Below are 22,221 nucleotides of genomic sequence, written 5' to 3'. Positions count from 1 at the left end.
AAAAATATTAAGAAAAATATTAAAGTTTAAAAGCAGAATCATTCTACTGTTGGTGTTAACTGGAATCTGAATGCTTCATCATCTCTGGTCTAAACCATGGACTTGTTTTTCTCTCATGGGTGTGTGAATTTCGGTGCAGAAAATATTAAGTTTCTTAACACAAAAATGTTTCAGATAAAGAGAAGTTTTAGAGAAGTTGTTGCAACATCCTTGGAAGCTGAGTAGAAAAATACACAAGCCAAAGGACAAACATTGAAAGGACTTAATTTTTTTTTCTTTTGATAGAATCATATATAAACTAGTATTTATGTGCAGAGGGTATTTAAAGCCTGGTCTCAGAAAGGATAAAGTAAGCATGGCTAGTGGGAGACTATACCTAACAGAAACCATCTATAAGAGAAAGCAGTCTGGGAACACCTCTTCCGTTCTCAGCTCATGGTGGGCTGTCTACACAGCACTACAACTACCAGATAGAAGTACACAGTTTAAACAAACAATTGCTTCCTCTGATGTGCTTATTAATTTCACTTTTGCCTGGGTCCATAATACACCCCCTTATGGAGGGGTTCTGGTTCGAATCCTGGCTCTTCCACTTTCTGCAGGGAACCTGACCTGCTTCATCATCTATAAAATGGGCATAATGATAATTCCCACCTCATAGGGTTACTAAGAAGATTAAATTAACCAATATATGAAAATGACTTAAAATAGTTCTAGGATATAGCAAAGTTCGGTAAGGGCCATTAAGGCTCAACTGGAAAACCGAGGCGGCATCAGCATGCACTCTTTATCACTATGGCCATTTGGAGGCATAACCCACTGTTAGCTACATAAAGCAGGAGGATCACTGGGCTGGCTGATTTGCTTTCTAAACTTCCTGTGGTGCTGGGCAGATCAAGCCTGGATGAACGCCCCCTGGAAAAGCTGATCGAATGAATGCAAGCTCTAAAAAAGCACGATTTTTGTCTCAGCGTCTCTCACTGCTTCACCTCTGGCACTTGTAATCGTGCCTGGCACATAACTGGCACTCAACAAATGTTTGTTGAATAAATGACTGGCTGAAGGCAAGGTTCTGGAGTTACGCTAAGCGTGGCTATAGACACTAGACTCAACAGATCTCGGCAAGGAGACATTTAAGTCAGACCCATTAGTACTAGGACCCACTCAGCTACTACAATCGAAACAACACTTCCTCAAAATGGGGAGTTATTTCCTAAATGCAGTTTTATCAGATAGTCAGAAGGCTCAGCTGCAAATGTAATTGTCAATATATTGGTTATTTCCATTAACAATTAAAGTTTCAACAAAAATACTTCAATTTTAAAAATTACTCAAAAAATTATGTAGAAAAATAAGCATTGTGATACCTCAAAGAGAAGATTTAATTAGGTTCTAATTTTTCAACAGATAAAAAATCTAACCTCATGCCTTGGACTTTCTCAAAGGTGTGTAGCTGAGCTTTCAGAAGAAGAGATAGATAAGAAATAAATGAGTTCTTTAGACTAAAAAAAAATACATTGTGACCTATTAAAATCTAAAAGGCAATTTTCTGAAAATTTATGATAAATTTACAATATTGCAACAAATTTAACAATTTCCTATTACACTATTAATAATGTTTTGAAAGCCAGAACTTGAAATTTTACTCTGGTACCTAAATAAATCACAGTGACTACAAATTAATTTGTTATTTGGGACACATCGAGATAAATGCTCAGAGCAAGATACACAGCTAAAACATCTCTTTAAAGGAAAAAGAAGTATGGAGAAGATACGAAACAGCTTTCATTAGAGATGATGCAAAAACAGTCAAACTGCTGATATCAAAACATATAACTCATAAAACATTAAAAAAAGAAAGGTCACAGAAAAGTTACCAGCCCTGGTTGTGTTTTACCTTGAACCATGAGCATGGGCTCCTTTCCCCCACCGTGGGCCAGCATCTCCCTGCGGTAGCGCTCCCCGGCGGCCCTGGGGAAGAGGACACTGTTAAGGACACCTGCTCACACAGCCTACGTGGTCTCTGCTCTCACCTGTCTTGAGTTTCCACAACGAAGCCACACTCAACTCACATTCATAAAACTTGCCATCATGTGACAATGTGGCCCTTAATTATTTTCTTCCTTCTAAAAACCTAATTCTAATTTTTAAATTATTCTAAAATAAATAAAACCAGGTGTGATATGTTCACTGTAAAAGGATAACCGTATTTTTGGCTTTCTCTTTTGTTAGCAAGCAAACTCTCTTTGTAGAAAGGATTATTTAGTTTGTGTATTATAGAAAAAGATTATATGCCCATATTTTTAGGATTATTTTGAAGTGAGGTTTGAAATTATTTATGCTATTCTTTACTTTCAAAAAAGAATTTGAGATGGCACCTAACAAAGAGAAAACAAATAACACTCTAAAATAAGAATGAAGGAAAAAGAGCTGGCAGGAGAGGTTTAATCACAGCAGAATGCCTTGGCTAAGGATGATGGCAAATGGACCAGAAAACTTGGCTGGTGGCCACTTGAAGAGGGAGCCTTGTTTCCATCTTCTCATACTCTATCGGCAGGACACCCTATGTGACACTGAGTTATACAAGGAAGACTGTCCATAACAACATGTGAAGGCAGATGTTGAAGAATTTTTACGGACAGAAATTCTCCAAATTAATGGCCCCTGGAAACAAGCTATTCGGTGCTACTCTTTTGTATTTTATGGAAGATGCAATTCCTTTAAGGCAAATGACTACAGATTATAAAACACTAAATCAATTTTGATATTATTTTCATTCCACTAGCTCTGGAGCATCCTTATGTATGGGTAATTTTGTAAACATGGTTTCTAATCAGAATTTTTGATAGCATCACAGCATCAAAAACATCAAACGCCACCCTTGGTCACTTCTTGGGTGAGCACTAAGGCCAGGCAGGAAACATGGACAGAGGCAGGGCCCCTTCAGGGGCAGGGGCAGCTGAGAGGCCCTGTTGACCCCTGGCTTAGGAAGTGCAGTGTCCCCTCTGGCCACGGGATATAGCACCCCTTCTCCTAAATCAAACCCCTCTCCTCATGGGCCTCCAGCCCATGGCTTTCCTAAGCTCTACACAGCCTGACTTCCCGATGTAGATGCCCAGCCTGCCTGTTTTTCAGAAGTGGAATAAAAAAGGATCCTTTGAAGAGGTTAGAAATTTTCTAGTCCAGTGAGCATTTTTACTAGCTTACTTTTATGAACACATAAACTACAACTACATGTCTAGGCAAGAATGCACATATAAATATTTGAAAATATATATATTTAACAGTAGGTGGTTTTCTAGTAAAGTACAGCTCTTTCAAACAAGATGATATTTTGCCTATGTTATAGAAATCTCCAGTAAAGAGTTGTAATCCCTAAAACTGATTTACTGTAGTCGTTTGGTTGTAGATCCTTTGAAAATAATAAGATATGAAAAGCAGACCAAATGTCTGCAGTCTGCAGATGGCCGGAGACAAAATAACATGTGGGTACCAAGCCGTAAAACACTTAAAAATTCTATGCCATATTTGCAAGTTCAAACTATTTTGGAACCGAATGTGATTATTAACAGCTGAGAAAATCTATATCTATGTCAAATTTTATGAAAAGCTGAGGTGTGAAGAAGGTGGGGATAGAGAAGAAACTAGAAATTAGAAGACCGAGATTATAATCTTGGTCCAGTCTGTCAATTGGGAAGCCTTGAACAAATTACTTATCTTCTTTGAGCCTCGGCTTTCTCTTATAAAAAGTACCTGCTCTGCCAAGGCTGCTATGAATGCCATTTGAAAACTCTAGGGCACTCTAAAATCTAATATGCCATTTATTTAAAACCATGTTAAATAAGTGAGGATAACAGCCACCAACTAGAGCTGCCTGAGAGGTATTTGGAGATGTATTCATTTGTGTGGTGAGGATGTAAAATGCTTTAAACAACTATTACACCAGATCATAATTACTCATTTGTTTTCAAAGGAAAAAACCTCCTCTCTACCCAGCATGGGATCCCCTGCTCCTCTCTACCCAGCATGGGATCCCCTGCTCCCCTCCACCCAGCGTGGGATCCCCTGCTCCCCTCCACCCAGTGTGGGATCCCCTGCTCCCTTCCACCCAGCGTGGGATGCCCTGCTCCCCTCCACCCAGCGTGGGATCCCCTGCTCCCCTCCACCCAGCGTGGGATCCCCTGCTCCCCTCCACCCAGCGTGGGATGCCCTGCTCCCCTCCACCCAGCGTGGGATCCCCTGCTCCCCTCCACCCAGCGTGGGATCCCCTGCTCCCCTCCACCCAGCGTGGGGTCCCCTGCTCCCCTCCACCCAGCGTGGGATCCCCTGCGCCTCACCCAACGTGAGATCCCCTGCGCCTCTCCACCCAGCGTGAGATCCCCTGCGCCTCTCCACCCAGCGTGAGATCCCCTGCGCCTCTCCACCCAACGTGGGATCCCCTATGCCTCTCCACCCAACATGAGATCCCCTGCCCCCTTCCACCCAATGTGGGATCCCCTATGCCTCTCCACCCAGCGTGAGATCCCCTGCGCCTCTCCACCCAACGTGGGATCCCCTATGCCTCTCCACCCAACATGAGATCCCCTGCCCCCTTCCACCCAATGTGGGATCCCCTATGCCTCTCCAGCCAACTTGAGATCCCCTGCTCCCTTCCACCCAATGTGGGATCCCCTATGCCTCTCCAGCCAACTTGAGATCCCCTGCTCCCTTCCACCCAACGTGGGATCCCCTATGCCTCTCCAGCCAACATGAGATCCCCTGCTCCCTTCCACCCAACGTGGGATCCCCTATGCCTCTCCAGCCAACTTGAGATCCCCTGCGCCTCTCCACCCAACGTGAGATCCCCTGCGCCTCTCCACCCAACGTGAGATCCCCTGCGCCTCTCCACCCAACGTGAGATCCCCTGCGCCTCTCCACCCAACGTGAGATCCCCTGCGCCTCTCCACCCAACATGAGATCCCCTGCTCCCTTCCACCCAACGTGGGATCCCCTATGCCTCTCCAGCCAACCTGAGATCCCCTGCTCCCCTCCACCCAACGTGGGATCCCCTATGCCTCTCCACCCAACGTGGGATCCCCTACGCCTCTCCAGCCAACGTGAGATCTCCTGTTCCTTCTCACCCAGTGTAAGATCCTCTGCACCTCTCCACACAGTGCAAGTGTAACTGTACCTGGTTTTACTAAGAAACTGGGAAAACAGGACCACCTATCCCAGGGTCCAACACTTCCTCCCACTTCCCAGCCCCTATAGTGTCATGTGCTGCCTCCACTCTGGGGAAGGGGGTGGGCATCATGTATACATAACTGAAATTTACCTATTCCAGATTTTCTCGATGAATCATTAAAGGCTCAACATATTCACTAGGTAACATGGTAAAATGTGCTCCTGGAAGAGGACCATGGAGTACTACACAAACATTTTAGTTAGCCTTCTAAAGGAAAAGTGAAGGGGCTGCACAGGAGGGCATCTACAGGCAGGATGGTAGAAAGCGCTGTTGGGGAGGATTCTGCAGCCACCTGCACTGTCTAGGTGGCAATGTGTGGCCACCACAAGGGGAGCTGTGTCAGGAGCAGCTGGTATAGCAGCTCTCTTTCTCCAGACTGCCACTATTGTCCATGAAGACGACCTTTCCAGGAAAGGAAAGTGTTCCAGAAGTCAGGCGGGGGGACCTTTCCAGAAACAAACTGGGCATTAATGTCAACAAAGAAAGTTTCCAAAAGTGCTGCTCCCAAATGAGGAACAGTAATGGATCCTTTGTTGGGCAATAAAGAAGATGTCCATGTGAGTGAAACTTCAGAAGTTGTGCTGAACGTAAGGAAGCCTGTCAAGAGTCACGGGAAGCACTGAGCATAGGAAATGACAACAGGAGCGGCTGGTGAGACAGAGAGAACACACGGGAGCAGCATGGGAACAAGGCAGGCAGGACAGATTCACACAGGTCCCTGCAGGCACACGGGAGGGCACTGCACCACCACCGCTGCAGAACTACAGAGCTGTCAGTAGGGTGGAGTTCAGGGCCATGGTCACCTCTGCAATAGGGGCCGGGGGGGGCTCCCAGGAAGGGCCTGAGAGCAGTGTGGACGGTGGAGGAGATGGCCTCCCAGCACTTCCACTGTCTGCCAGGTGCAGAGCCCAACTTCGGATGCAGAGCAGGGGGGACTACTGCAGATAATTAAGGAGAGGGCATTTTATGAACTTCCCTCCCTTATTACCTGTTGAAAGGATCCCGTAGAAAACATTCCTTCCAAACCATGGAAGCTACTGCCCTGGACATCAAGTAAGAGTAATATTTGGCACCATAGCCCACGAGGTGGCTGAATCGTAGCTGCCAGGCCTGCCAAAACAGAAACACAGCACAGGAAAGAATTCAGTCTCAGTATTTTGAGAATATTGTATATGAGAACACAATGAAAGCACCTGAGGAAACCTGCAAATGTTTTCATTTAAATTTCACCCAAAAGGGCCTTGTCACTCACGATTATTAATATTTTCACATTTTATCCACTGTTATGAACTAATTGTGTCTCTCCAAGATTCCTATGTTTAAGCCGTAAGCCAGTACCTCAGAATGTAGTTCTGTTTGGAGACAGGGCCTGTAAAGAGGTGATTAAGTTAAAATGAGGCTGTAAGGTTGGGCCCCAGTCAATCTGATCGGTGTCCTTAGGAGAAGATGAACTCTGGACACAAAGAGACACCAGGGGTGTGCGTGCACACAGAGGCAAGGCCACGTGAAGACACAGCAGGGATGTGTCCATCTGCAACCTAAGGAGAGAGGCGTCAGGAGAAACCAACGCTGCAAACACCTGGATCTCGAACTTCCCATTCTCCAGAATTGACACAATAAATTTCTCTTTAAGCCACTGTTCTGTGGTATTTTGTTATGGCAGTCTTAGCAGACTAATACATACACAAAGAAAATTTTGTATCATGTAAATATAGTCTTTAGACATATATACATATATATTTGTTTGGCTCCAAATATACAGTTAATCTTCGTTAAGTGAGTTTAATTACTTATACTGATTATATTTTATTTAACATGACTAGAAAAAAGGTAAAGTCCTGAGTTTACATATTTTTAGTAATTTTCTTGGTTCAGAAAGTTTTACTCTGCAATGATTATTGCTACATGAACTGCTTTTCAGATGGCCTAGTTTTCCTAAAGCTAAAACCTTCCATGTTTTACTGTAATTACATTTCATGACAAAGCAAAAAAGCACAGAAGAAAAATGGGACAGAATTGAGAAATCATAACAATATAAATCTATAGAATCTAACAGAATGCACACTTTTTTTCCCCCAAAGAGTCAAATGCTAAGAACCAAAGTTAGCCACCAGCAGCAGCGTGGGACTCACGGTGGAAGCGTGAAGTTGCCAGGGCTCCCTGCTTTCTCTGAACTTGCTCTGCTTGTTTTCTAATCAAGGAAGAAGCTGACACCTAACTGTTTTGTACAGGTTCATCACTCTGGGGTTCACTTCTGTGACAGAGACATAGAGAGGACAGCCCAGGGAGGGCGGTAGGGGCGTCCACAGCAGAGCACGGCCAGCCTTCCACCTATTCAGCCAGCCTGGAACGCCGGGGTGCTGTCATCGGAAGAGTGCCTTTGCAGTGTGGCACTGAGAGGCGCACCTTTTGAGGATGATGACGTAGTTATAAAAAAAGCCAAGTGGGCTTTCATGGGAGAACACTCTGGCACTGGTTCTGTGTCTTCCTGGACCTGGCCACTTGCTGGCTGGTCAGGAGGGCCGCTCGCCACAGCATACTCGCAGGGACACCCCAGCCACAGCTGCAGTCCAGTGAGGTTGTCCTCAAGAGACAGCCCAGGACTTCAAAATGCTATCTTTTCTGAAACAAACAACCCTGACATACAGTCATCCACTTTCTTCTAACATATGCTTTGTCTGACATTAAAATTTTTTTGAAAAAAAAATTGAAACAAGTTTTTTTTAACCATGATAATCATTCTCTAGCAAATCTTTTTTTTTTTTTTTTTTTTTTAACGATCCTTACATCTTTTATTTTTTATTTATTTATTTTTTTAATTTTATTATGTCGATATACATTGTGGCTGATTATGGCTCCCCATCACCAAAACCTCCCTCCCTTCTCCCTCCCCCCTCCCCCCCAACAATGTCCTTTCTGTTTGCTTGTTGTATCAACTTCAAATAATTGTGGTTGTTATATCTTCTTCCCCCCCCCGGTTTGTGTGTGTGTGTGTGTGTGTGTGTGTGTGTGTGTGTGTGTGTGTGTGTGTGTGTGTGTGTGTGTGTGTGTGTGTGTGTGTGTGTGTGTGTGTGTGTGTGTGTGTGTGTGTGTGTGTGTGTGTGTGTGTGTGTGAATTTATATATTAATTTTTAGCTCCCACCAATAAGTGAGAACATGTGGTATTTCTCTTTCTGTGCCTGACTTGTTTCACTTAATATAATTCTCTCAAGGTCCATCCATGTTGTTGCAAATGGCAGTATTTCATTCTTTTTTATAGCTGAGTAGTATTCCATTGTGTAGATGTACCACATTTTAATTCCCTAGAAAATGAAATATAAAATACAATCCTCACTATAATTCTATAAACTAGGTAAGTGAATTCTAGTAGTCAAGCAACAAACTTTAAAAAAATACATGGTTCCTGCATCAGATGGGCATGGCCAGTTCTAGGGCACACTCTGAACCCGGCAGCCACGACGGTAACTTTAAAGATGAAGCCACAGTGCTGGTTACTCTCTGACTATGTCCAGTTCTTTGAGACAACTAATTTGCCAGGACTGGGCAAGGGAGCTGTCCTAACAAAGGCGTGTGGGAGTGCTCCAATCAATGTAGGACGTGGGCCATCATGGCAGAGATGCTCCATTAGTCTCACTCTTCCTTACTGCAAAATGACGGGACTGGAAGTGAGGTGGGCACCTGTGAGTTGCGGCCAGAAGGAAAGAGCCATGTCCTTCCTCCTTGGGGGTACACCACATCAGCCCATGTGTGGGGACAATGCCCATTGTGGGGGTCGCAGCCAGCCAGGAACATGGGCACTCACACGGCTGTCATTTTGGGTCTCTGTCAAAGTATCAGGCTTGCATTTTACCTAACACAAGGTCTCCCCTCCACCTCTTCCAGGCACAAGTGCCCACCTAGTGGCACCACGAAAACATGAACAAGGGTGGGGCCGTGCCCCTGCTGGGAAGAGCCAAGCACTAGACATGGGGCCAGGTAGGCAGCCTCCTGCCAACGAGACACCTGGGGGCAAGGGAGGGCAAAGAAAGTAGACACAGATTCTTCACCCCATCTGGATGCAAGTGGTATCTGAAATGAAAGCAAAGAGCCTAGGACTATGCATGGGTCACAATCCAGTATAACAAACTCTATATAACTACATTTCCAGTCAAAGGACTGGGTCTTTGGGTATTCATTTATAATGTATACACAGTTCTGTATACTCTGTCTTATTTAAAAAGGGGATCTATGTCAGCTTTTGTGTTATGCTAGAATCTTAATCTACTAAATGTTGCTTAGAACACATGGACACATGGTAACCTCTCTCACTCAAAACAATTTGGGGGTGATGATACTTTTGCAATGGAGCACGGCCTGCTGTTTTAATTTGATACTCCACCAAGATACTGGCTCTTGTGCTATGATGACATAAGCATCTCTCAGGTGGAAGTCCCAGAATTAGAAGCATATAGTTAGTTAAGGGCCTTTATCTTTGAAACTTTTTCTTCAGGGTAATCTGCCAGAACTAGTTTGGCAGCCTTTGCAGTATACAGCAGAGTTTAATTCTGTTTAGATCTGAGCTGAATAGTTTTGTTTTATCTTGAAAGTAGACCTATTTCAATAGTGGCATTTGATTTGACCTAAGAAATTTCTAAGTTCCTTAGTATCAACAACTTGTAACTGAATTCCCATATAAACAGAAGAATAAAAACATGATCTTTCAGAACTGTAGAGAGATCCATCAGGATCTGTGCAATGCACCACTTCCTGAGCTGCCGAGTTGTCTGCCTTGCCAGCAACCCTGCCTGGCACGGGTGTCCTGGCACGTGCAGTCCTTGCTGGGTCTTGCTCTTTAATTACAGGTTAGACTTCAGCACTACCCCCTTTCCATACCTCAAGACATGCTAAATAAATTATACCCACCTGACACCCTTCATCAGAGGTTTGTAAGTTTATGGCTGGCTAAGACCTACAATTCTACTGTTGTTTGAACACAATTGTTGAATTCCTGCTAGTTCAATTTAATATTAAGCCTTTGTTACCATTTCACTCTTTCATCTGGAAAAACGAAAGACAGCAGTTCATTTTAAGCTCTGGAATTATGATATCTTCCTCTGAAATCGAAGTTTTCTTCTTCCTAAGGGATATTTGTCAGATGGATAAGAATTTTCACCATTCCTTTGATGGTTAATGTGGGGATCTGATTTCAAAAACAAACGACTCAAACACCTTTGTAGTTTTCCTTTTATTATGGCTAGAGACCTAGATTCTCAAATCCTAACACTATTCTAAGGCATGGCTATATAAAGTTTTCTGGAGTTAAATAATCTCAGTGATCCCATATGAAAGACAAAACACGGAGCAGGTGAAGCAGCATGTTAGGAGCCCCACGGAGACTGCAACTTGTGCTGGACTCGAGAGAATGTGAGGCCCTCTGAGGATTCTCACTTGCCCACTGCCCTTCTCTAGCTCCATGATTTCCTGGGCCAGGAATGGAGAGGCAGCAATGTAGCCATTTACCTACTATCTATTTTCAGTTGCAATCCTAGAACAGGGACCAGTGCAGAGTAACTGCTCACTAACTGTGTGCTAAATGTTGGATGACAGAACTAACCACTTCTCTTAATTAGACTCGTAAACAGCACATCATTGCTTCATTTTCAACTACATGTGTGGAAATGCATTTACCAAAAATTTGTTTTAAAACAATCTTATCACTGGAACATTATAAGCTGCATGGGAATAGAAACGACAGCCATTGCTTCCTCGGCTTGTGTCATATTGAACTGAAATTTCCTTGAGGGCTCCAGCACATGCTGGGTCCATGGTTAGACTCGGTGCTGTGCCTGGAGCACAACAGGAATGCAACAGCAGTCTGCTGAATGGAGGGCTGGAAGGATGGAGGGATGGACTGATGGACAGACACTGTGGGATCCTTTAATGTGATGCTCAATGTTATTGACAGACTGGACTTCTGACTGAGATGAGGAGCCCAGGAATAAAATCGGCATCACAGACAAGAGGATACTACAATACTAAAAACAAATTTGGATCTTAGACTATTAATAGTTTTTTAAAGTAGTTCTTTGACTACAGTATTTGATAGATGATGTAAGACTTTTGAGGCTAATTTTGGCACCAGACCTCCAGGCCTGAATCTGAGTAGTGCCTCTAAGAGTGTGATTTCATCTCCTTCAAGCCTCAGAGACTCTAAACCAACAATGAGCTACAATATTGTATAAGCTCAGGAAAGCCTACTGGTCACAGGTGTACTGTTTTAATTAGCATCACTAACAGCCAGCAAGACAGGAAGAAGCAAATTCCTGGGGCAGTCCCTGTACATAGACCATTTAGACAGACTTTTCACATTGTCCACGTACAACACTGTTGGTCTACGGAATCTCTCTTATGATACCGAGTCACTGGCATCCACAAGTGCTTAACTACTTAACCACAACGGAGAGCAGGAAACATTCTCCTACTCACTCTCATGTTCATAATTTTTCTCCCTCTCTCTATGTATGTATATATATATGTTCCATGAATTAATGCAGACTAGTATTTCTAATTGATAAGAAATCCCCATTGAAGTTTTACCAAAATCCATGAAACAGTGCCAAACAAACAGGAATTCTCAATTTGGAATATAAAGTGATGTTAAATGGAACACAATTTATCCTGCTGGACACACTCTCAGGTGGCCCCATGATCTGTCCCCCTGGTGGTCACACCTTTGTGAAGTCCCCTCAAGTGCAGACAGAATCTACTCCTTGCTTCTAACCAACAGAATAAGACAATGTGTTAGGATGTCACTCCTAAGATTATATTATATTATATATAATGTCTCTGTCTTGCTAGCAGACTCACTCTGGAAACCCTCCTTGGTTGCTTAAGGAAATAAGCGGCCATTTTGGGAATGCTGCTGTCTGTGACCTGGACTGGGGGCCTCTAGGTCCTGGGGATGAGGGCCTTTAGGACCTAGGGGTCCCCTAGGACCTGGGGGAGGCTTCTAGAGGCTGGGGGAGTGGCCTCTAGGACCTGTGGGCAGCCTACATCAGGCAGCAAGAAGCTTGTCCTCAGACCTACAGCCACAAAGAAATCAATTCTGCCAACCGCCTGGATGAAGCAGTGACACCTCAGATGAGACACGGCCTGGCTAAAGCCTTGACTGCAGTCTTGTGAGACCCCAAGCACAGGAAGCAGCTGACTGGGGGATGTGTACTGTGTTAGGCCACTAAGTTTGTGGTAATTTATTAAATAGCAATAGAAAACTAATACCATTATCTATTTTTTAAAATGAGACTTGCATTCACAAATACTATTAAGAGAAATAAACCCCTGAAAATATGAAAGGGACACCTATAATCCTGTGTCCTCACAAAAATCTTTAGAAGATATTTTTAGAAATATTTTACAATTTTTTATAAGTATTTTACAAATAGATGCAAAAAGAGTGATTTGCCCATGGCTACTGGCAGAAGTTCCTGAGTATCCCCTCCTTTGTTTTCCCCTTCTTCCTTTTGGAAACAGAATCACACCCTTTTCCTGATGAGTTTGAGCCAGGCTATGTTTTCCGAGGACGCCTTGATGCTGGGGTGACCGAGCATCTACACGCTTGCAGATGAGTACGAATGCAGGTGACACGTACAACCAGGTCCTCCACAAGCAAGCTGCTCATGCCCTGCTTGTCCTCTTTCCCCCTTCCTGGTAGCTTTAAACAGGTGGAAATTGAAATCACCACCCTACACTCAAAGATAAAAGCCATACATTGAGAAGCCACCAGCCCTATCCACGCACCTTTGGCTTGTAGTGCATGAGGAAACCCACTTAAAAACCAGCCTGACTTCAAATTACTGATTCATTAGTTCATATTTGACACCTATAACTTTTGCCTTAATTTCTACCATATCTGCTAAAACACACATCAAAGCACATCACAGAACTTTTTTTTAAAGCTGAAAAGAAAGTCCTTACACAAGTGATAAGAGTAAATATTCTGGTTTAAAATGTTGGTTATTCTGGTTTAAAATGGAATGGTAAGGTTAGCGCAGTTAGTTAGAGCATGGTGCAAGGTCCAGAGCTTGATCCCTGTACCGGCCAGCTGCCAAACAAAACAAAACACTGCCCTCCGATATGTAAAAATATATATCAGCACAAATCCTTCTCCACATTACCACATGAATCTGAGTAATTTATAAAAGTGCCATCTTATGAGAATTCTGTAACATCCTGATGACAACTAGAAAACATTTTCTATGCTAATAGAAATACAGTCTATTTTAAGGAGACTGGGCCCAGTCTTGTAAGAAACAATCATTCCTGACAACCTGTACAATTCTCTTTAGGCAATTTATAGTAACATAGCAGGCACAGTGTTAATGATGTACAAAATATTAACTATGAGTATGTCTCTTTAGTATGTCAACTGTAATTGCTGATTTAGCTTATATATGGATATTAAAAAACTTTGTAAAGCAAAACCAAACGCCCTGGAAGGAAGGAATGCACCTATCAAAAGCTAATCCAGGGCCGAGCCCGTGGCACACTTGGGAGAGTGCGGCGCTGGGAGCGCAGCAACGCTCCCGCCGCGGGTTCGGATCCTGCACAGGAATGGCCGGTGCACTCACTGGCTGAGTGCTGGTCATGAAAAAGACAAAAAAAAAAAAAAAAAAAAAAAAGCTAATCCATTAGCAGAGAAAGGATGCAGCAGATTCCAACGGAAACACATTTGTTAGATGAAACATGGAAAGGTAGTATTAATCTAATTAAATGAGATAATAAACAAAAAGCAACAAGCACAGAACTGAAACCAAGAAACGACTGTTTTTTTCTTCCTAATCAAAACTCCTTAACGCTGCTTTTCTTCTCGCCTGTAACATCTCAAGAGAAAAAGACAGACTGCCGCTTCATTCTAAAGAAACCTCGGTTCAAGTAACAGAGAAAATGAGGACTTTCACGGTCAGGAGAGTCAGCCCAGGAAGCCAGGGGGACCTCTGCAGGAACATACTAAGTGTCCAAGCCACCACAGGCAGCTCTAGTCTCTAACAAAACCACTGGGGTGCAGTGCGTCCATCAGAGAAAGAGGGTGTGGCTCTGTCTTCACAACGATCATGAACCCTTCAGCAAAGGAGGCGTCTGTGTAGGATCAGACAAAATCCACGCAGGGAAAAATGAAAAAGGATGTGACTGTCCTTTGTAGACGATGGGGCTTTCTGCCCATGCATAGACAGGGGTACAAAAAAAGTGATGTAGAAGGGACAGGAACTTCTCAATGGGAAAAAGTCTGGGGGCAGGTGCCACAGTCGCAGACTGCACACAGGCATGCAAGGGAGGCAGGTGTGTGCAGAAGGGACATAGCTTGGCTCTGTGGGCAGAGGCCCCTTCAGCTCTCATTCCAGTCCTCCAGGGGACTTACTCAGAGCTTTAGGACCAAGCAAAAGCACCCACATCCTGCAAGATAAAGCTGCCATGCAAAAAGCGCAGGGACAGATGGAACAATGTGATGTCAAACAGGGCCTACGGACTTCTTGCACGAAACAGGCAAGGAGAACGCTGGAATTTCTTCCTTTGATCCCTTATGCTCAGACTCCATGTCTGGTCACTCCCCTCACTCTCTCTGCTCCAGCCAGGCTGGCTGACTTGCTGGTCTGAAAACACGATGGCTGAGCTCCTGATCCTGCACGTCTTTGTCCTGGCTTTCTGCTCAGCCTTGATCCTCTTCCCCCAGAGGCATCTGTATGGCTCACTCCCTCACTTTCTTCAATGTCTGCTCCAACTACACTTCACCATCGAGACCTGCCTCACCCAGTGCTGATCCTGGGCACAACTGGGACTTTCAACCTGACCCTTGTCCCCAGGCAGTTGGGATCCCCAGGACTGCGCTTCCACGTTCATGGCAGTAGGAGCCCATCTGTCCTCTGGGTCCTGAAGTGCTGGTGAAAGCCCACTCCAGCCCCCGGCTCGGTGAGGGCCTGAGGCTTCACCCCCTCCTTGGGTGCTCTCTGTGCGTGCATCACCCTGCCACTGGACTGCAGTCCTCGGTTTCAGAGCCGCTCCCCCCGACAGAGAGCACCCCTGCCCTTCTCCCTATTAATCTAATCAGCCAGCACCTAGGATGATTTTACAGGGATGATTTGTGGACGAGGGGGATAGAACACACTAGTTCAATGTCTGCAAATGAGTTTTCACCATGCCTTTAAAGTCTTCACAAAGAAAACTGAAGAGACTGTTCTAACTTCCTCTGAACTCCCAGAGCCCTTAGTAACTGAGCCAGCAGCAAGGGCCTGCACTGTTATTTACACAGTCATGTGTCGCTTACTGAGGGGGAGTCGTTCTGAGAAATGTGTCACTAGGTGATTTCGTCGTTGTGCAAACATCACGGTGCACCTATGCAAACCTAGGTGGCATAGCTAACTGCACACCTAGGCTACATGGTATATAGCATTACAATCTTATGGGACTGCCGTTGTGTATGTGGCCTGTCGCTGTGACTGTATATGCACATGACTCTTTCCTCCCCACCCAAGGCATGACACATAATGGTTAAGCATATGGACTAAAAAATCATTCATCCTTCCAAAATTCACTGAACATCCATGACATGCTGGGCACTGGATACAGAGGACCCTGCTCTCGTAGCCACACAGTCTACCGGGGAGACAGACATTAAATGAAGGATCACCAGATGACTGCACATGCCAAGTGCCATGGGAATCCAGTTTCTGCACTTACCAGCTGCGTGGCCACCACCAGGTCCTATGACCTCCCTGAATCTTCAACTCAAAAACATGACTGGTCACACCCACCGCCACACAGGACTGCTGAGTGGGTTAAATGAAAGAAAGTAAGTAAAAAGTCTGCACTGTGCTGGCCCTCGGGGATGGCTCAGCTTGTCAACTACTAACATCATCTTTCTGCAAGCAGGGAGGACACCAGGCCCCTCTTTGTACCTTGTGACTACTGAGGTGTCTTTGAAAAATATTCACAAAAAAATGATGAGGAGTAAGAAAATTAGACACAAATCACTATGAATTAGACACAATTTACATCAATAAGTCCAAATTCTTTCTATAATTAACTAGTTTCAATAATGAATAAGATTAAGATATCAACAAATAGGTAACAAACTAATTAATTTACTGACTACACACACGTACATCTGAATTTCTGATGAGACAAAATGAAATTAGAATAGTACTGTTATTAACAGCTCTCCGGCTCAGCTGAGGTGTCTATGGCTCTTAGCCCTCAGGCAGATTCTTCCTAATGGTCCCACTGCCTCATCTGAAACCTGTGAAACCTGGTGTCTGCACACTCATGTCTTCATTTCACTGGCGCCTACCTGTTAACCCTTACCTTTAAATGATATTCACCCAGCTTCCTTGCTTTGAATAACTGCTGCTTTCCAAATTTATTTTCTAATTCTCATGGTGAAAGATCCCTCCAGATCTTACTAAACAGTGCATTCTATTAACTTTCCTTCCATTGCCTAAAAGGTGCAAAAGCTAGACAAGTGCAGTTAGGAAGTATGTCTTACTCTGCTCCTATAGAGACGAAACCAAGTTAATAAAGATGGCAAAAACACCTTCACCTCCAGGAACACATCATAACCGCCTCCCCCGCCCCTATATAACGTGAAGGCATTCCAGAAGTTTATTAAGTAACTGCTTATTCTGAAGGATAGCCCAGGGCTTAGGATGGTATGTCATCTGCAGGTCATGTTACTACCTGTGTTCTGTGCAGAATAACTGACAAATGATATACGTTACTGATCCACTGAAATTACTAGGGCTGCCTGCTTTCTATCAGCATGTCATCAATCCTCCCTGATTATCTTATCTGAAGAATTTCCAAAATTCCTGATGAAATAGCTTTTAGCAACTTTTTACAAAAAGGAAACTACCACAGTTGTAGCTGAAATGTGAAAAACTTGGGTAAAGCCAAACAGTACAGATTATTGGGACTAAAAAAACATATTTGATAAAAATAATGAACACCACCAGATAAATTAAATAAATAAAGCAACATCAAAGTATTCATGAAACTATTCATATAAACACAGTCTCAGCTAGCATTATTTTACTACGTTATAATGTTTTAATAAGGAGCTATATAAGAATAGTTGGCTTTCTTCTCATGTGTCCTACATTTGAGGGTTCAAGGTGGAATCTTTGAAAGGGTCAGAAGGAAGTGATGGCTTGTTTAGGCTGAAATAAACTGACGGCCTTAGATTTCTTTCTAAATCTATGCGTTACTAAGTTAAATCTTATCCCATGTAACACTAGCCAGAACACTGGCTTGAGGCAGGCTGATCAATTTCTAACTTCTACAGAGATGCAGTCTCCTCCATGGAAGGTGTGGGGCCCACCACAGCCCTTTCCCTGTTCTAAGACATGTCAACATCAACTTTTTTTTTTAACTGAGATAAAAGTCACACACCATATAATTCACTCTTTTAAAGTGTACACTTCAGTAGTTTTTAGTATATTCACAAGATTGTGCAACCATCACAAGTATCTCATTCTAGAACGTTTTCATCAAAGTGAACATAAACCCCACGCTCGTTGGCAGTCACTCTCCATTCCCCTCCCCCCGCTCCTGGCAACTGCTAATCTGTTTCCTTTCACCATGGATTTACTGGTTCTGGATGTTTCATATAAATGGAATCACATAATATGTGGAAGTACTGGAGTCCACTGCACATAGGGGTAACTTTTGGTCTGTGGTACTTCTGTTTCAGCTTTACACCACACATGCACACACGTACACGCCTAAGTGTACATACACATATTTGTATAATAGACCATAATGTAAAATGCATTACTTACTGCAGATTTGGTCAAAAGCCTAAAAAAGCCAGTGAGTTAACAGTTCAAGGACAAAGACAAGAAAATCAGTGCTACTAAAGTAGGGAGAGAAGCCAAGGATATAGCAGCAGGTGGAAAAGCTTAGAGATTCAAAGCATATATCGATTTTACCCATTGGGCAAGTAGCCCATGAACAGAGAAAGGGCGTCCATGGCTCTCTATATTTAGCATGTTAAAATATTTGTGTTTTTCTAGCATTGTAACATGAGAATGCAGGCTCTCGGTGATGTGCAAGTCTCTACTGATCCTACTCTATCTATTGTTCCTGTCTTCATGATGTATGTGAAATCTGGTTATCATCTAACCAGAACAAGAGGAACTGTAGGCTGTAGATTACACTTATAAACCACTTTTAGCTAACCATTTTGAGATGGGCCTGGGGAAAATAAAAGACAGTGGATTTTAGAAGTAATCATAATGAACAAACGGAGGATGCAAAAGTAATTCAGATTACTTAGTTAAAAACAGTCTGCCAAGTTTAATTTCCTGGATTTGACGATGTATTGCTATTAATGTAGGATATCATCCTTGAGGAAACCAGGTGAAAGGTACATGCGAACTATTTTTGTAACTTATAAATATGAGACCATTTCAAAATAAGAGTTATTAGAAAATAATTGAGATCAAAAAAGTGTTTTGTGGATTCCTAGGACCAGTGCCAACGGGCTAGTTTGAGATTACTCCACCACAGTGATCGACTTCGTTGCTCTCTGCTGAGACAAACCAACTTAGAGCTGAATTCTCTTACTTCAAATAAGCCAGCTCAACAGCATCTAGTATTACTCCACCTTCTTTCAATATTGTGCTTTTCTAAAGTAAGCTGTGGCAGAACATTATTCTCCAAAATCTTTTTATGTATTTCTTTATTCACTTTAATTTTAATTCAATACAGGACTGGTTCAACTTTTTAGAGGACATACTAAGTTTTAAGAGGGAAAACGAGTTAGAGAAAGTGGCTATGAAATAAATGTAAGCTATCATTTGATTTATAGATGTCCATTACTTCCCTCTAAAGGACTTGGCAGTGTGAAAGTGTTGTTTAGACTGTACTTTGGCTAAAGTGGAAAAAAGTTATTTCTGCAGTTGTATAAATCACTTCAAATACTGTTTGATTTTAGCTTTTAAGTGTCTGAGTTTTTCTAAATGTTCTGAGAAAGATTGGTTTGCTTTTCACTCTCCATAAATCAGCAAGTATTTCAAAGCTTCCCCAAGACACAGAAAAACATACATGTGTGAAAGAATGATTGCATCATCACTAAGTTAGGGATCTGAAGATAGCGTATATTAAAGAAAGCAAACAACAGCTCTTTTATAATTATTAAATGTATACATTACAAATCAAGATGTATACGAGACACCAAGATAAACGATTCCAACACTAATACCCACAAATGGTTGTGGAAGGCCATCAGTAGGGCACAAATCACCACGATGGTGCTCGAGCAACCAGCTGCACACTAGGGGACCTTTGGTGGCCTGGAAAATGGCTGTCCTAGAGGAGCAAGAATCACCCCCAAAACTCACTGATGGAAAAATGCTGAACACACAGATTCCCATCTATTTTAGACTATTAATTTTTTTTCCCTGTTCTGACCCATCCTACATGCAACTAATGATTTTATCTTTCACACACTCTTTTTATCATTTAAATTCCCCTTTCAAGCTCTACATCATTTTATTATACTGACAATAATAATAGTACATGATATTTGTTTAGTGTTTACTATGTGCCAGGCATTGGGCTAAGTGCTTTTGACATACAGTATTTCAATCGATCCTCATAATAATCCCATGAGTTAGCTATTGCCATCCTACAGAGAGATCTGACACGCAGGACTCATCTGAGGTCATGTGATTCTAGAGCTCCACACTTTCCTTAACTCCCATGTTGTCCGTCCTGTCTAGTTAAACTCCTCCTCCTCAGAGCAGCCACCTGCACTCACGTGTAACTCCTCTGCACAGAGCTTCAGCTCTATACCACCTGTTTTCACACATGACTTTCTCACTCCTATCTTTACAATTCGAATATACCACTCTTTATCCTGGAATGTTCTCTTCTCTCAAACAAACATACTAGCCCTCTTACAAACCATAGGTCAACCAGAAACATTCCGTTAAAACTATAAACAAAATAAGGATGTTCACCTTCTCTATTAGTATTTAACATTATTTTGAAAGTTCAAGTCGAGGACAAAAGGAAACAAATATTGGAAAGGGGCAGCAAAAATAATACTTACAAATGTTGTGAGAGCTACATACCTAGAAAACCCCTAAAATCTGGTGAATAAGTTTCAAAACCAGTATGTGTTTATTAGGATTGCCGGCCACAAAATCAACAAACCAAACAAATAACCTTCTTATTATCAATGCTAATCAGCTAGAAAAAAGGAAGGGAGGATAAATATCCCATTCATAACAGCCAAAAAAAAAATCATAAAACTAATTTAACAGGATATGTGAAGAATTTCTAAGCAGAACAACAGAACGTTATAAATGTATGACATTGAGATAGAAATAGGCAGGTAAATGAAATAGTGGAGCAAAGGCATCTGTATTAAGAACCAGCCAACAATCAACAAAAAACACAATCAACATAATTATCTAGCCTGGGCAAGAACCCCTAAAATGGAAAGCTTAGAAACACACCTTGTTGTATATGAAAATTTAACATCTGACAAAGACAACCTTTTCAAATCAGTAGGGAAAAGATGGGTTATTCAAAACCAATTTGAAAAACTAAGAGCTGGTTTCAAATTTCACATACTTTACACCAAAATAAACTTAAATAATCAAAAAAATAAATGTGAAAAATATAATCATAAGGGTACTAGAATACAGGCAAAATTTAAATAATCTTGGCTAGAAAGTTCATTTTAAGCATAACAAGAAACCAAAAGAAAAGTCTGATAGATTTAACTAAAACCAACAACAACATACAAGAAAACCAACACAATAAAACCTTTTCACTGTCAAAAAAAAATTATAAAAGAAGTTGAAAGATAAATACCAAATTGGGGGAAATATTTACAACAAGAAGGATAAAAGGTTAACATCCCTATAAATAAGTAGCAGAAAGATCACCACCAACACGGAAAAATGACAAAAATAGTCACATTGTCACCCCCTACCTGCATTTAGGTGAAAAAAAAACCACAGAGAAAGATGTCGATTTTATCAGTAATAAAGAATTGAAAGCAAAAATAAGCTACAGTATTTGTTGTATATCATATAGGCAAAAATTAAAATCAACAATTAGAGTTGTCGAGGGAAAACTACCTAATTCATGGCATAACTGCAATGTGTATTAGAGTATAAACCATACATACTTTATAGCCCAGCAGTCCCACTGTTAGGGATTTATTTTAAGGAAAAAGCGGTCAAGTGCACAAAGAGGTATGCGTCCACAGGGTTATCTGCAGTCCTTCTGTAGCACTGAAAAATGGCTACAGAACATCAAACAAGAGTGGGGGATAGGAGGACAGGGTTCTGGGGCAGGGGTTCAGAGCAAGCACAGGGAATGTGAGTACTAATCCAAATGATAGTAGAAGTCCACACATGGGCCTGGGAGAACACACCATGGGTGAAGGGAAGGCCACAACATGGCATGCAGATAGGAGTCAAGCATTCTGCTCACTCTGTGCAAAGTATCAACACATGATGTCTGGCACACAGAGGTAAAAGCCCTTGAAAAATGTCTGATGAACAAAAATGAACAAAGTTTATATAACATGTCTTAGTTCTGGTTGCCATAGCAAAATACCACAGACTGGGTGGCTTAAACAACAGAAATTATTCTCAGGAGGCTGGAAGTTCAAGATCAAGGTGCTTGACAGATCTGATGAGGGCCCACTTCCTGGTCTGCACATGGCAGGGTGCAGAGAGAGAGAAAGCTCTCCTGTGTCTTCATTTTTTATTTTTGGCAGCTGGCTGGTAACAAGTCTCCTGTCTCCTCCTACAAGGCACTAATCTCTCCAGGAGGGCTCCACCTTCATAACCTAATGACCTCCAAAGGCCTGCCTCCAAATATCACCATGCTGGGGTGAGGATTTCCTTCATTTTCCTTTGTTAAGCACTTCTGTATGGTGCTCTGCAACGAGTAAGTGCTCAGGGTCACGTTATGAAGAGTTATCACCTCAAAGGACACCCCTTTTA

General features: G+C 42.5%; 1 protein-coding gene across 2 annotated transcripts in view; it reads right to left on the bottom strand.

Annotated features, from left to right (window-relative positions):
• The window catches only part of MIPEP (mitochondrial intermediate peptidase), a 164,832-nt gene that overhangs the window by 37,124 nt on the left and 105,487 nt on the right, over positions 1-22,221 (bottom strand). For both annotated transcript variants that reach the window (XM_063102813.1, XM_063102812.1), the window contains exons 17-18: positions 6,213-6,334; positions 1,898-1,971 (exon numbers count right to left, since the gene is read on the bottom strand). In XM_063102813.1, the coding sequence (XP_062958883.1) occupies positions 1,898-1,971; positions 6,213-6,334 (196 nt within the window). The remainder of the gene's footprint in view (positions 1-1,897; positions 1,972-6,212; positions 6,335-22,221) is intronic.

This window comes from Cynocephalus volans, chromosome 7, assembly GCF_027409185.1.
Source record: "Cynocephalus volans isolate mCynVol1 chromosome 7, mCynVol1.pri, whole genome shotgun sequence".
Lineage (NCBI taxonomy): Eukaryota > Metazoa > Chordata > Mammalia > Dermoptera > Cynocephalidae > Cynocephalus > Cynocephalus volans.
This window is presented reverse-complemented; position numbering and strand designations above follow the sequence as displayed.